At 41.8% G+C, this 13,973-nt stretch overlaps 1 protein-coding gene across 1 annotated transcript; it reads right to left on the reverse strand.

The window, feature by feature from the left end:
• Positions 1-9,253: 9,253 nt before the first annotated feature.
• On the reverse strand, positions 9,254-10,165 carry LOC138487310 (taste receptor type 2 member 7-like). The gene has a single exon (XM_069613917.1). The coding sequence runs from the start codon at positions 10,163-10,165 to the stop codon at positions 9,254-9,256; it is 912 nt and encodes a 303-aa protein (XP_069470018.1).
• Positions 10,166-13,973: the final 3,808 nt, after the last annotated feature.

The raw sequence follows: 13,973 nt of genomic DNA on the forward strand, positions 1-13,973 counted from the left end.
TTACTTGCACAGCAGTTTACAACCGCAGTGGGATAGCTAGGCAGGAAATTCCTGTTGCTACACTCGAGTGATAAGGAAGCTTACAGATTAATAAGCAGGGCACCAAGGCAACGTGAACACAGGCAAAAAAAACGATTTTGGGGAAAAGACAAAATGCAAATGAAAACACATGCAGCAGAATGGCAATGTGTTTCTACACCGAGCTATAATGCCAGGCAGCCACAGAAAGGGCTTGGCTGTCAAAATCGAAAATCGGTTTTCAGGACAAGGAACAGAGACACATAAAAGATAGGATTCTGATAGAAAGGGGTTATTTGGGATTACAGTTTAGGTTTTTCTATGGGATGAAGGCAAATCAGAATTGGTAGGAAAGTACAATACACAGGCAAATTTGGTTTCTGTTAAACAAAGAGTAGTTCTGTTGAGACTATATTTTAATGGCTATAATGATTAAAGAAAGGCACTTGACATGAGGTGGTTGATTTCGAATGGCAACCAGCTCACTGTGAATCTCTTTATAGGGCAATTTATTGATTTCATTTCAAAATAATACTAAGGATATAACAGGCTATGGAAGGACATATCAAAGTTATTCAGTTACATACACAGGCTAATACAGATTTGTCTATCGGAAGGTGAACAGATTATACTGGCAATTGGGGATTTTGAATGGGATTTCAATGGGGTGCATGAGTCAAAAGAGCAGGATATGCAGTTTGGGGGACTGGGTGATGTGATACTTACAATGTAAGCTTGAGTTTGGGGTTCTGGAAAGCCAGCAAGGTCTCTGGACAGCCAGGCCAAGGGATCTGGTCGCTCTGGATGGCTGGGTCAAGGGATATGGTCACTGGGACAGCTGGGCCAAGGGATCTGGTCACGGGGCTCTCCTGGATGGGATGCTGGACAGCTAGGTAAGGTCTGGTCACTGTGTGGACAGCTGGATGGGAGGCTGGACAGCTAGGCAAGGGATATGGTCACTGGGCTCTCTTGAATGTGATCAGCTGCCTCCCCTCTTTTCTCCCTGAATTCTTGTGTGTGCAAGGATCTGGATGGATGGATGTATCTCTGATTTCCTAGATCTTGAAGTCTGAGTTTCAGTGGATTGTCCCTTGTGTTTCCCTGTCCCCCCCTTATATAGCCAAAATGACATCATTGGTTTATAATCTTGTGGGGAGAACTCTGGACTTACCCCTCTTCTGGGATAGGTCAGCCTACCAGTGTTCCCTCCTCCCCCTGGACCGATTGGTTTAGGGGAAATTACATATACGTGTGTTTGCATTTATGACCTTTCGTTAGTCTCTCAAAGCTACTTTTTTACCATAAACTAGTTATCGATCAAAACTACAAATGCATACTAGCCACTGCCATAAGAAGTAGATTTGCAGATTCAATAGGTCACAAGGAATTGGACAATCCGATAGCTGACTCTGTGCGAGGTCGCATTGCCCTTTGGCACATTTTTGCCATTTTTATGAAATGCATACTATTAAAAAGTCTGCCAATGGCATCACATATTCCCAATAACATCTCACATCTTTCCACTTAGTTTCATAATTGCGCTATTTATAATTCACCCTGAAATGCGTCTTTCATGGCCATTTCAGTTCACCAAGTGCTAGAAACATGCACTTAGTCTGTATATTTGACTAGAAATCACATGAATAACTGTCATACTACAAAATTACTACTTATTCAGAGTGCTAGGAAAAATGTCTTAACATACAGATGTCCTTTACTGTCAATGGGGTGGATTTGTCACCTGTGTGGGCGGTGCTGCAAACCCCCACAGCAAACTGTCTCTGCAAGGCTTGGCTTACAACAAAGAACTTTTATGATGCCCTTTGAAGTTTTGACAGTTCCCCTTTCAGAGTGGATGCTGGAGGAAATCGCACCCCTCGGTCATGCACCAGCCCTACTGGCTTCCTTTGTTCATTCTTGCAGGGCTGCCAGCTAGTCTAGCGGGGGCGTGAATCCTCACACTTTTGGCCCTTTCATGTGTCCTTGTGGGCCAGTTCACTTCTGGATGCACCTTTTCCCAATGTTGGAGGCAGGGCTGGCCCTTGAATTCAGTGCCTGGGGCAGAAAAACAGTTTTACTGGTTTCTGAGTCTTTTCCAAGGAAACCAAGTCTTGTGGGGATTATATAATGTACATTGTATAGCCAACCCTCCATCCACATATACAATAATATTTCTGTGCGAGTAACAGCTGTCCTTTGACAGTTGACTTTAAATGATTTTTTTTCTTATTTTAAACAACAGATTCACACTTGTTCAGAGTTTTCCTTTCAAGTGCAAATGTGGTTCTGCAGCCTGTCGGATTATGTTCCAATTAATCTTTGGTAGGGCTTTTGCAAATACTGTGGGTTCCTGTACACAAAAGGATACTGCTAAGAATTTCTTTGCTATTGACATGGGAAAAGAGAGGGAGCTGCACTATTTCTCTCCTTTGCAGTAATTTGAGCACAATTGTTTGCTTTAAAAGGAAACAAAAGCTGTGTTGAGTGCAAAACAGAATTCTTTGCTCTTCAAATACTTTATCAGTAAAACAAAGCCGTTCTTGAGCTATATTGCCTCACTTTTTGGAAATGAGACGAAATAAGCACGCAGGCCTGTGTTTCTATGGAGCACGCCACTTTGTGGTGTTTAAAATGAAAGAAAGAACAAATTGCAATGCCGTCTTGAATGCTGTGCACAGCGTTTGTCTTCAGAGGACAGAACAGCAAATGTAGAGCCGTTCTGAATGCAGGTCATTTTCTCATGATTCAAATGAAATAAAGCAAATGCAGAAGCAGTGTTCAAAGCTTGCAAGACACATGAGTCAAGTATACAAAAGAACAGCCGTCATTGTGGCATTGTTCAAATGCGTTTTTTTGTTTGGATGGGAGTTCTGCTTAGGGCCTTAAATGTACCCCATATTTATACATTAAGAGCAGCCTGAGTGCTTCTGCCTTGAGGCCCCTGTCCTGTGCATCCTTACACTCCCCCCTCTCTCTTCACCTCTTAGCACCCAAGAAGTTTCTTATGCGGTGCTAAGGGTGTTTCATAAACAAAATAAAAAAAGAAACATGGCCTTGTGGTGTGGCACTGTGCCATGCCGTACCTATCCGAAGCCAGAGAAAACAGATTCCAGTAACTAGGGTATGGGCTGGATGTGTGCCACAAGGTAAGTGTCTTTTTTTTGGCAATTAAAAAGTGTTAATAAAAAAAACAAAATGAGGACCTTGCAGTGTGCGGCTGTGCCGTGCCGTACTTTCTGAAGTCCATTTCCCTGTTGGTGGTATCACTGTCATCATTAGAGAAAACGGATTTCAATAACTGGGGCATGACACTTTGGTGCGCCGCAAGGTAAGTTTCTTTTTTCCTTTTTTAATTAAACCCTTAGCACCAGAGTAGGAAGCAACATGAGTGCTTATGTCGATATAATCCATGGCAGAAGACCTATATGTCCAGTAATGGTTCCGCTGCCTACATTAAGGGACCTTTGTTTAATTTGAGCTATTAACTTGGGAGTTGGCCGGTTAACTTGGGAGGTGGCCAGTTACCGGTAGGGGTAGCCTGTTGTCTTAAAACCACCTCTCCCCAGTTTAGATCTTTTTTAAAACTTTTATGGTGCATCCAAAAAAGAACTGTTTTAGTGTTAAGGATGGGTGGATGTAAGAAAAATACCTGAAAAATGTCTATTTTTTCTTAAAAGGTTTTTTTTAAATTAATAACACTCAGGTATAAGCAAACTTGAAAAAGGGTGCAAAAACACTCAAAAAATAAAGAAAATACTGGCAATATTGCCCATGACCAGCCATGTGTCATCAATTGCCTAAAAAGTCGTATCAAGTGCTATCAGCAGATAGCACTTACTGCAGGTGAAAAATGCGGTGTCTAGTCAAATGTTCGACACACAAAGGGTCGACAGTCAAAAGGTCAATGCATCTTCTTGGGACCTGCGTTGTCATGGACAGTCCAACACAGGGGTGGCAGAGGAGACATTCCCATACTTGGCACCATATGAAGTGACGGGAGAGATCCTGAGGATGACGCAGTTGGCGGCAGCGTTTCTGCTTCCTATGTGGCCTGTGGCATTTCAGGTCCGGCAGTCAGTTCAGGGCATTGCAACCAAGGCGGATTGCCTGTTGCCGGAACCTGCTCCTAAAATACTCATCCACTTACCACCAGTGGTAACAAATCAGTTGGTTGATGAACACAGTGGTGCAAAAGCTCTGCGCAGGAACTGTAGAAATCCCTCTCCTGCATACCTTGCCATAAAATGTGAACTGTTCCTTTCTGCAATGGCAGAAAGGGTAGTGTCTTTAGGTTCCTTGAAGTACTGCCAGCAGAGGGAATGTGTAAAGCTTGTGCGGCTTTACTTCTTGGGTGGAGCTGGCTACTCTACCAATTCGATTTCTTCTTCCTGCATGTCTTTTGGGTCTTTAGAAACAGTGACAAGGTTGATCTCGTCATTGCTGGAGGGTGATTTGCGATGTTGCGTCTCCATCTCCAGAAAAATGTGAAAAACCAAAATAAAATATAAAATAAAAAAATTCAAACAAAGAGGATAATAAATCCTTAAAAATGAAATAAAAAACAAAAACTGATATAAAACAAACAAACCAACAGAAAACAAAATACAACAAAGGTAGAACACACAGGGAAAGGTTTCAGTGGAAAATAGTGCTCTTTCGACAAATAGGACAGTCAAAGTTTGCACTATGACTATCTGAATTTGCATCCAAAGTAATGAGAAAGTGTGAGGTGTTCTGGAGTATACATTTGTGATACTTGATATGCATGTCTATAAACCGATCAGCTCCCAAATTTCATGCCATGCACATGCCCATAGGCCAATCGGTTTATGGATTATACTTGTGATTCGCGATTCAAAAAGAAATGACTCTGTTTTTATTCCTTTTATATTATGGATCTTTGAATATATTAAGTGACAATTTGGTAGTTGGTTAGATTAGGTGTGGCAAATACCTATTTCTAAGAATGTTTTATCTATGTTTTTTCATTGAATAATATTCAGACAAATCTAGATTTGAGAACCACGGGTTGAATTTTAGTGCTGCCCACATTGCGGTTGGAGGAAGTTAAAGCAAAACAGTGCATTTTGCCTCCATTGTCATTGAACTTTTTCTGAAAGAGTGCAATTATGTATGTTTTTGTAGTGTTTACATTCTCCCTTCACATAAAATAAAGTTATTGGAAGATAAAGATGCTGTTTTTATTTCATTGGGTGTATACATGGTTCTCGAAATACAAGACTGGTACAGCATTTTTATACAAGAATTTCATATCATTGTTGCTCAATCTACTCTTCCTCATTTCAGTATCGTCTGCAAATGTGTAAAATTATACATTCTCAATTCATTTTGAGTGTGGGATAGAAACAAGATAAACTTTGAAAACATTGTTTTATCTGGTTCTCGATTCACAGAGTGTCTTCATATTTCTCCTTTTATTTGTTAATACTCACACAGATATAAATCTAAATAATATATGAAACTCATGCATACGTGATTGGAGATGAGTGACTAATGAATAGAGGCAATATTTTGAAAAGTGTATGTCATTTGGATGTGCTGAGAATGTATTTTTTTTCTAGATTGAATTTGCATTCCAATAAAGTACTGGGACAAGTAAGAGGGTTATATAAATATGAGATCTAGATTTGTGATAAGTGGTTAAAGTGGAAGTGAAAAACAGAAAGCAAGGATTTCACATGCTATGAGTAGTGTTTTCTCTTTTTTATGGATACTGTTCATTAATCTAGATCTCATAGCAGCAGGTCCCTCTTTCTACTACCAGTATTTCTCAAATCTCGATCTGAGTATTATTTTAAGAAAAAAGAAACGTTCATATTTATAGGTAGCCCTTGAAATGACTTTGGTGTTTATAACATGCACGGTATATTTTTTCAGAAGTGAAGTACGCATGTCTAAATGTTCTGTAGGTAACAGAGCCCGACTATCACCACATAACTCTTTCTTGTTTTATTACCACACTACCACCAACATACTCTTCCTCATCACAGCCCCCAACTACCCTATCGGACGCGTCCTCGTCATAGTTCCCAGTCACCTCAGCACACTCTTGTTGTCACTGTCCCCAACTACAGAAGTTCAGCCTTCCTCCTCACAGTCTCCCACTAACTCCACCACACTCTTCCCCTTCACCGTACACTATTAATAATCCCGCCTTATCAAGTGGACACAGAGAAAGATGAACTACTTGATAAACGCGGTCTTGTGTAGCCCAAGAACAGATATTGATGAACAAACAATGTAATATCAGGTATGTTACAGACATTGCGATATAGGAATCCCAAACCCTTGAAATTAATTGAAAATACTTTACTTAAGGCGCAGTTAAGGTGAATATGTTCAGTGCAACAGAACCCTTGAAATTAAGTGAACATTTTTTAGTTGAAGTAACATTAAGGTGCTGATTTTATGCAACAAAAGCGCTGAAAAACAGAATTAATGCCACTTTTTTTCTCACACCACCAAACTCATAATATGACCGACTGACTCAGTCAGTCACATTTAATACACACACTCCAAACTCAGCAACTCTTCGATTTAAACATAAATATACAGACACAGGAATGATCCCATCCCATCTGCCCCCTCAACTAATTCCAGGCTAGCCTTGCTCCTCCTGCCCTCGACAAACATCCTCCCTGCAGCACACCTTTTGCACCACCCCTGAACCCCACATCATGCGCAAGATGCAGGCAAATGCAAAAGTATATTGCTGATCTTCACTGAAGATTGTCGTTTGGCAAACCTTCTGAGGGTTAAAACCTTCCTACAAGTATGGCAGCACCATCTGCAACATACTAGCGGAGGTAGGCAATGACAAGAAGAGTGGTTCTCTACCAACATTATGGAAGCAGGGGTCGCCGCCTTCACTGCTGGATACAGATTTTCTTTAAGCTCCTTTGAAAGACAAAATAGTGCTCCAAGCTAGAAAAGAGTGCAACCATGGCTGTTTGCTCTCCACCTACCTTCCCTAGGGGGAGAGGTAACAGAGTGGAAAGAGCGCGCTATTTACTTTAGAATGGGTGCTGTGGTGCTGTGGTGCTGTGATGTAATGTAGTTATCTACCCCCCAGGTAAGTCAGCAATCTGGCAGTCTGCAGCACTCAGATTTCTGTGAGGGAGAGTGGAAGAGATGGTAGTCACCATTCTCCCTGAGTGAGAGCCTCGCACAAGGTGCCTGGCAGGAAAGCATCCTAGAAAAGCAGGCCCAGCATGAGTGGAGGGGTGCATGGAAGAGGCAGAATCAAGAGAGAATGAGAGAAGCCAGGTGGTTAGGGGATCCCTGAGTGAAGCCACCCAAAATGTAAAGCACGAAATTTCTGTAAACATGTTTTGAATGTATTTTTTTAATATGAATTCTTGTTTATTTGCATATTTGATGAAATAATTCACCGTTTTGGGAAGGAAAAAAACATGCACAATATAACTCATACCTTAGCAAATTTCAAGTGGAATTATTCTTTTATTTCCAAAAAGCTTTTATTTTAAAGCATTACATTTTAGATAAGAACTCTACATTTCTGAGCATGCACTAATTGAAAAGTATAAATGCAACAGCAGTTTCCCATCAGGTTCCAAACCAATAATGTGCTCACTTAATCTAGCAACTACAAGGAACGGCTAGAGGACGGCATGGAATGGTGCAAAAAGTGACCTAACTGTAGTCCTTTGTGGTGGGGTTTACATTGTATTGGTCAGAAATATTCATCTGTGCAATTACAATGAGAGCAAGTTATGCTTTCAAACAGACACAGCTCAGCCATCTTTCTTCGGGTCCAGTAAAATCAATAACGTTGTTTTTATTATGAATATGCCATGTTCAAGTTTCAGATGATTTTATATATTGAGGTGTTAATGATTCTCCAGTTTTCCTTAATGATATCTTCCACTGGTTCTAGTTTCCAGTCTCTCCTTATAGCAAGTGGTGCTTGTCTATATTGAGACTATTGTATAAGGGGGACACTGATTGGCTGCATCATCCAAGGAGATCATCTTGAGAGGAGTTAGCATAGGCCTTTGTCGCGTGGTAGAGTGGAGTTTTGTAGAACACATGCATTCAGGCATGCTGCAGGGCATGGAGCAGTGAACAATTAGATTATTGACATTTTGGAGCATACAGAAAGCATTGGGTTTCGACACAAATACAATATATCATTGATATTACTTTATAAGCTCAAGTGGGTGGTAGCAGTAAAGTAGATCTGTCACAGAAGAATTCATCAATTTCTAGGACCGAATTTCAACATAAATGTTTGCAGGGGTGGGTTAGGGTAATATAAATGGTGGTGGGATTAAGAGGGGGCACTATGGGGGGTCTCCCACTGCATACATTTGCAATGTTATGTCATAAAAGAATAACAACATTTGATGAATTCTCCTGCAACCAAATCTTTTTTTGATGGAATCAGGTAGATCCTGTGATAGCTTTGGGAAAGATTATGATTCGTCAGTGAAAATGTCCTGTGTAGGATTTACTCTGCGCTTTTCTAAGTTGTGTCCATACAATAGCTGTTTCCTCTCTAAGCACCTTGAAGTGAAAGACCGACAAAGCTTCTGGTGGCAGACAATTTGCCAACCCTAATCATGTGTTCATGCAAAGTCTGTCTGAACTCAAAGTGCATGAAGTTCATATAACTATGAGGGACTATGCAAACATCAGGAAAACAAAACACAATTGCTGGAACGTTATCAGATGGATTGTACAAAGGTGTATGAGTGTGTCTGTTAAGGTCTGGTTTGTAAATTGCCTTTGACATGCGTCATGACCGTATTATGGTTCTTATTTGCTGTTCTCTGGTGAAGCAGGAATGAATGCTTTGCATCTTGTGCACCATTTAAACACCTATTAATTCAACTCAGTGTGCATCTACAGGTTTCAAAAGGTACACTAGACTAAATAAATGTGCTACCTTGACATTTCCACATATCTATGCTGAGGCCTGATGGCAGAATTGTTCAATATATGTTGCGTGCATTGTTAACTAAAAAAGAAACACACATTGTTAGATGCCACAGAGGCCTCATTGCCAATGTGCAATAGGCCACAACGAATGACCAGGACACCAAATTATGTAAGTTAGTAAACGGTCATTCCTGAACATCGGAAGTGTTCCATAGAACCTTAGTACAACATCTGACTACTTCTCACAGTACTGTATTAAAGCCGTATATGTACTACACCACAACACACATCCAATCGGTGTCCATGATCTTTCTCAAGCCTCTTCAGTTTTGCCACACTTCCCACACAGGATGATCTCACACACTGCCTTTTTCAGCCGGGCGTTCCCCATGATCAAGATAAAACCATTCAGACTTGGGAGTGCAGAATAAAGAATGTCATTAACCAGTGCAGCAGGTGATTGCCTATCTTCATTTTCATGAAATACATCTGTCAGGATAAGAATAACACAAGTGGCAAAGAGGAGGAGGAGGGCAGTTACAGTTTTGGCTGCCCCCAAGTGGGCACCGAGCTGAGGGCTCCTGAAGCTCTCTGCATTCTGTTGCATTCGTCTTACGTGTCTCCAGAGGGAGAGTAGAATTGCCACAGCAGCACAGCAGCATATTGCCAAAGCCAGAAGATGAACTGCTGCATGGACCTGGTAGATGCAGGAGCACCTACTTGTGACCTGTGGCGCATAAGAAGTTTGATTGGCAAAGAAGGGAATCTCCAAATCCCAGATTATTGGAAGAGTCATAGCCAACGACTCTAGCACCGAGCCAAGAAGCAGCCACGGCACCAGCTTGTGGAAACTAACCTTCTGCCAGAGGAAGACGTTTTGGTTGACGTTTCCAATCTTCAGACAGTAATAGACACTGAGCCAAGTGGAGAACCAGATGGTGCACGAGAACAAAGCATACCCGGTCACAAGGAAGGGCAAAGCAACACGGCCATCTGAAAATGTTTTATACCAGTAAGTGAAGAAGAATTGTGTGGCAAAGGTGGTACACTGAAGAAGCAGGTTGGACCCTCCCAGGCTGGCAATGATTAGGTCACAGGCATTCAGATTGATATTTTGTCTCCACTCCATGCATTTTACAGCCAGGATGAGAAGGTTTTCAATCACCCCAGTGAGATGAATGAATGCAAAAGCTGGTAAAAAGGGCATGTGCAGTGGTGAAAGCATTTTCTCCTTTGGTGGCTGTGCTGTTTCTTTGAAAATTGATTCTGACAGCTGTTCCCTTGATTTGCAGTGTGAGAACCTCTGTCTTCTTTTCTCCTTGAGAAGGAAATTATGCTGGATGCTTTTGCACCTGGAGTATCTTTGTACGAACGTGTTCTTGGGTGAATTCCAAAATGTATAATTTTACAAATGCAAATAATGATAGAGTGATCCATGACTGGTTTACGGTTTCCACATCACATTCTCCATGTTCTTCTCCCCATTCTCCTACTGCAGGAGGTTTGTTGTATCTGCCTGAATGAAAAATTAGCATATACCACTGCAGCTCAATCTACTACTAGACAGAGATGAGAGTTAGAGCAGGGTGTCACGACTTACTAGGATATGGAGTGCGGTGTAACAAAGAGGTTAGGACTGTTATTCAATATGTAACCCTGCTCAGCATACATGTTTATAATTTTACATTTCTTGGCACAGTAGATTGTTAAATCTTAGACTGGTTCCTAGGAATGACCACCACTTTTTTACTGCACAGCCGAACTCCTAATGAGGTCCTATGTTCCTACCTTCTGGATAGTAAGTGTAAAAATTACAAAAAGTCCTCTTGGCACTCTAAATTATTAAGAGATATGGAGATGCACTGATAATAGCCAGAGGAATTGCGCTGTTGTTATTTTGAGTCGGTCTATGGAAGACTCCCTAAAATTGTATAGGGTATGGATGGGTCTGAGGGAGGTTTAAGTAGTGCCGAAGTTGGGATAGCCTACCCAGCCTCACTGCTAGGGCACCCAGCTGGGCTCTCTGCCCCCTCCTGATACTGTATGAAATTCTAAGTGATCCGACCGCGGCTGAATTTGCTGCGGCCGGAATGTACGCATGAGAAAGGGGAGAACTACTAAAAGTGTGCACCTTTCCCATGCAAATACACTTAGATACTCACACCCACACACACAACACACCCATAACACACCCCCCACCCACACCCTCAGAACACCCACACCCGCAACATAAACAAACCCCACTTACCTTCTTCTTCACGCTGGCTTCCTGCAGCACCAGTTCCCTTTCACTAACGTGATCAGGAACCGGCGCCGCAGGGTCCTTTTTTTCTTTCTTTTTTTTAACAGAAGGCTGAGGGGTATCCCCCGCAACCCCGGCTCACTATAACATAAAGTATAGTGAGCGGGGCGCTGTGGGTGGCAACACTACAGCCCCTGTTATTTGGGTTTTTTTAAACAGAAGGCTGCGGGGGTATCCCCCACAACCTGTGCTCACTATACTATGAGGTATAGTGAGCGGGGTGATGTGGGCAACACCCCCGCAGCCCCCGGTTATTTTACAATGCCACCACCAAAGGTTCAAACTTTTGGTGTTCGAACCTTTGGTGGCAGCATTTTTAGATCTAATGGTTCATGCAAACCATTAGATTCGGTCAAAACGACCAAAACAACTGTATGAGGCTCTCCCCAATTGACTGATCTTTATTGTTATAAAGCTGCAAGAGGCACAGTCTGGCGGCTGTGTAGCAGTCGACTCCGACGGAGTGAACTACACAGATTTTACACATGTAAACTGAGAGCAGGCTCGATGATAAACGTTAAGAATGTTTTGGAAAAACAAAACGGGAAACCCACGAAGCACTTGGCTTACTGAGTGATGCAGGAAATGACTGGTTGACTACTCCCATGTTCCTGGCCACTTAATTTGCCAGTGCGAACTCCCCAAACTGCAAATGTATTATTGTTCCATAATTGATAGCACTGCCCAGTTATTTATTGAAAACTACAAGCTGTATAGTACTTTTTGGTCCAGTAGAGAAAGGCAACAAATTATCCAACCCCCAACTGATTTACACAACAGTGGTCCTTATTTTATGGTAAAGAATGTGCATTGTGCAGCAACATATCCATAAATGATCAAAGACCCAAAACAGGTATACAGTAAAATAGGCATAAATCGTGTTTAAAGTCAAAATAAGTCCTTCTGACACAGGAACTAGAAGAGTCCTCTGGAACTTTGCCTTTTCTGCATCTGTGCCTTATCTGCTTTACCTCCAATCTGACTATGAAGAACTCGTACCCAGATAGGGATGGACTGCTAAAGCCTTAAGGCCTCTGGAGAGTAAGTACTGACCTGCTATTGCTGGTGTTGCTTACCTTTTTATTCCTCCCTTCAATCCGCACGGATACTCACACATACAAATATGCTAACTCTCCTCTGCACCAACAAACAATAAAATGCAGCTACACCCCACCATTAATTTGGCCTAGCTGCACACATACGTATATACCTCCAGGAACACCTCAACAGACTAGAACGCAGCTGTTCCCCACGAAAAATCGGCCTAGCTGCACACATAATCTCATACACAAGCTCCACCACTGCCAGAATGCAGCTACACAAGCCATTGGGCCTTGCTGCACACATTCTACTGATCTCATACAACCACTGCACTACGCCTAGCATTAGAATGCAGCTACACTCCAAATAAACTGCTCTGGCTGCACACAAACTGAGTGCACCCAAGTACGAGTAGAGCACTCGCTTTGACATCAGTGCAGAGTCTGCTAACACAGGTTCGAATCCCGGCGGGCCAAACTCAGCCTTTCATCCTTCCGAGGTCGATAAATGAGCACCACACACCGTGGGTAATAATAAGCAGCGCTCAGATACCTGAGGGTTCGTAGCGCTATATAAATGCCAAATTATTATTTTTATTTTTATTATTATTTACTACCCGACTCTTTCCACTGACCTGGACTATATTCCCCCGAGGGTGTTCATCCCACAGCGCTTTGAGATCATATCAATGGTAAAAAAGGCGCTCTGAAAATGCCCATTCACATAACATAACATGACATAACTTCATATTGTTAAATTGAAGCATCTGCATTGTATTGCCATATATCCTAAGAAGATATAAACAACCCTGAGGAAAATGATTGCAAACAAAAATCAATGTGTAAAGCATTGATTCAATATTGTACCCTTCGAAAATAAATGGTAAATACTGAAGAATAATGAACAAGAATATGAGGTATATTTGCTCGACTTTTTCTAAGGACTAAATATGCACATCATGAGGCACTTTAGTGATCCTTTATTCCTCATCCCCTTCTTCGTTGGTGCCTGCATTTGTTCAGTCCTTGCCATTACAGTTGTTGCTAAGTCCCAAACATACTACACCATGTAATAACCACCAGCAGGTTATTCGGCATGCATGACAGACAGGATCCCATGCAGTGATTTCTTGTGGCCGGGATCAAGAGCCACAATAGCCGGGATCAAGAGCCACAATAGTCGGAAGCAGAGTTTCGACCATTTATGGATGGAATCAGTGTCAGAGCCAGGGGAGGGGCTGCAGTGGTGGTCAGTCCTACAATGGGGCTTCCATCATAGCGCCTTGTTACTCCCCTGCAGCATAATGGACTTTCGAGGTGGCTGGCAGCCAGCATCAGAAGGAGCTGCTGTTAAAACTGAAGGATGCTTTCTTTGACATTGTGCAACAATTTATGTGAAACATCCTGTGGTTGACAGCAGAGAGGTTGTCATTAGAAGTGCTGCCTTCATTTTTTAATTATTTTATTCTTAATGTGTTACAGTCAATTATTTGACTTTTCACATAATACAAAATACTTCAAGATATATACAATTAATTTAAGCATATTATTCCATAACATAAAAACATAAACATTTCCACTTCAAACCAACCAGTCCTCTGGGATTTTCATTATACAATTCAAGCATTTCTAGCACCTTTATAAGTTCAATGGATAAAAAGACTTCTTGCCCAGAGGACAGTCGATATCAA

Source organism: Ambystoma mexicanum, chromosome 9, assembly GCF_040938575.1.
Source record: "Ambystoma mexicanum isolate Mex_15411 chromosome 9, UKY_AmexF1_1, whole genome shotgun sequence".
NCBI classification, from domain to species: domain Eukaryota; kingdom Metazoa; phylum Chordata; class Amphibia; order Caudata; family Ambystomatidae; genus Ambystoma; species Ambystoma mexicanum.

Excerpts from the sequence above, each read along its gene's own strand:
- LOC138487310 (XM_069613917.1), bottom strand. The coding sequence starts at position 10,165 with ATGCTTTCACCACTGCACATGCCCTTTTTACCAGCTTTTGCATTCATT.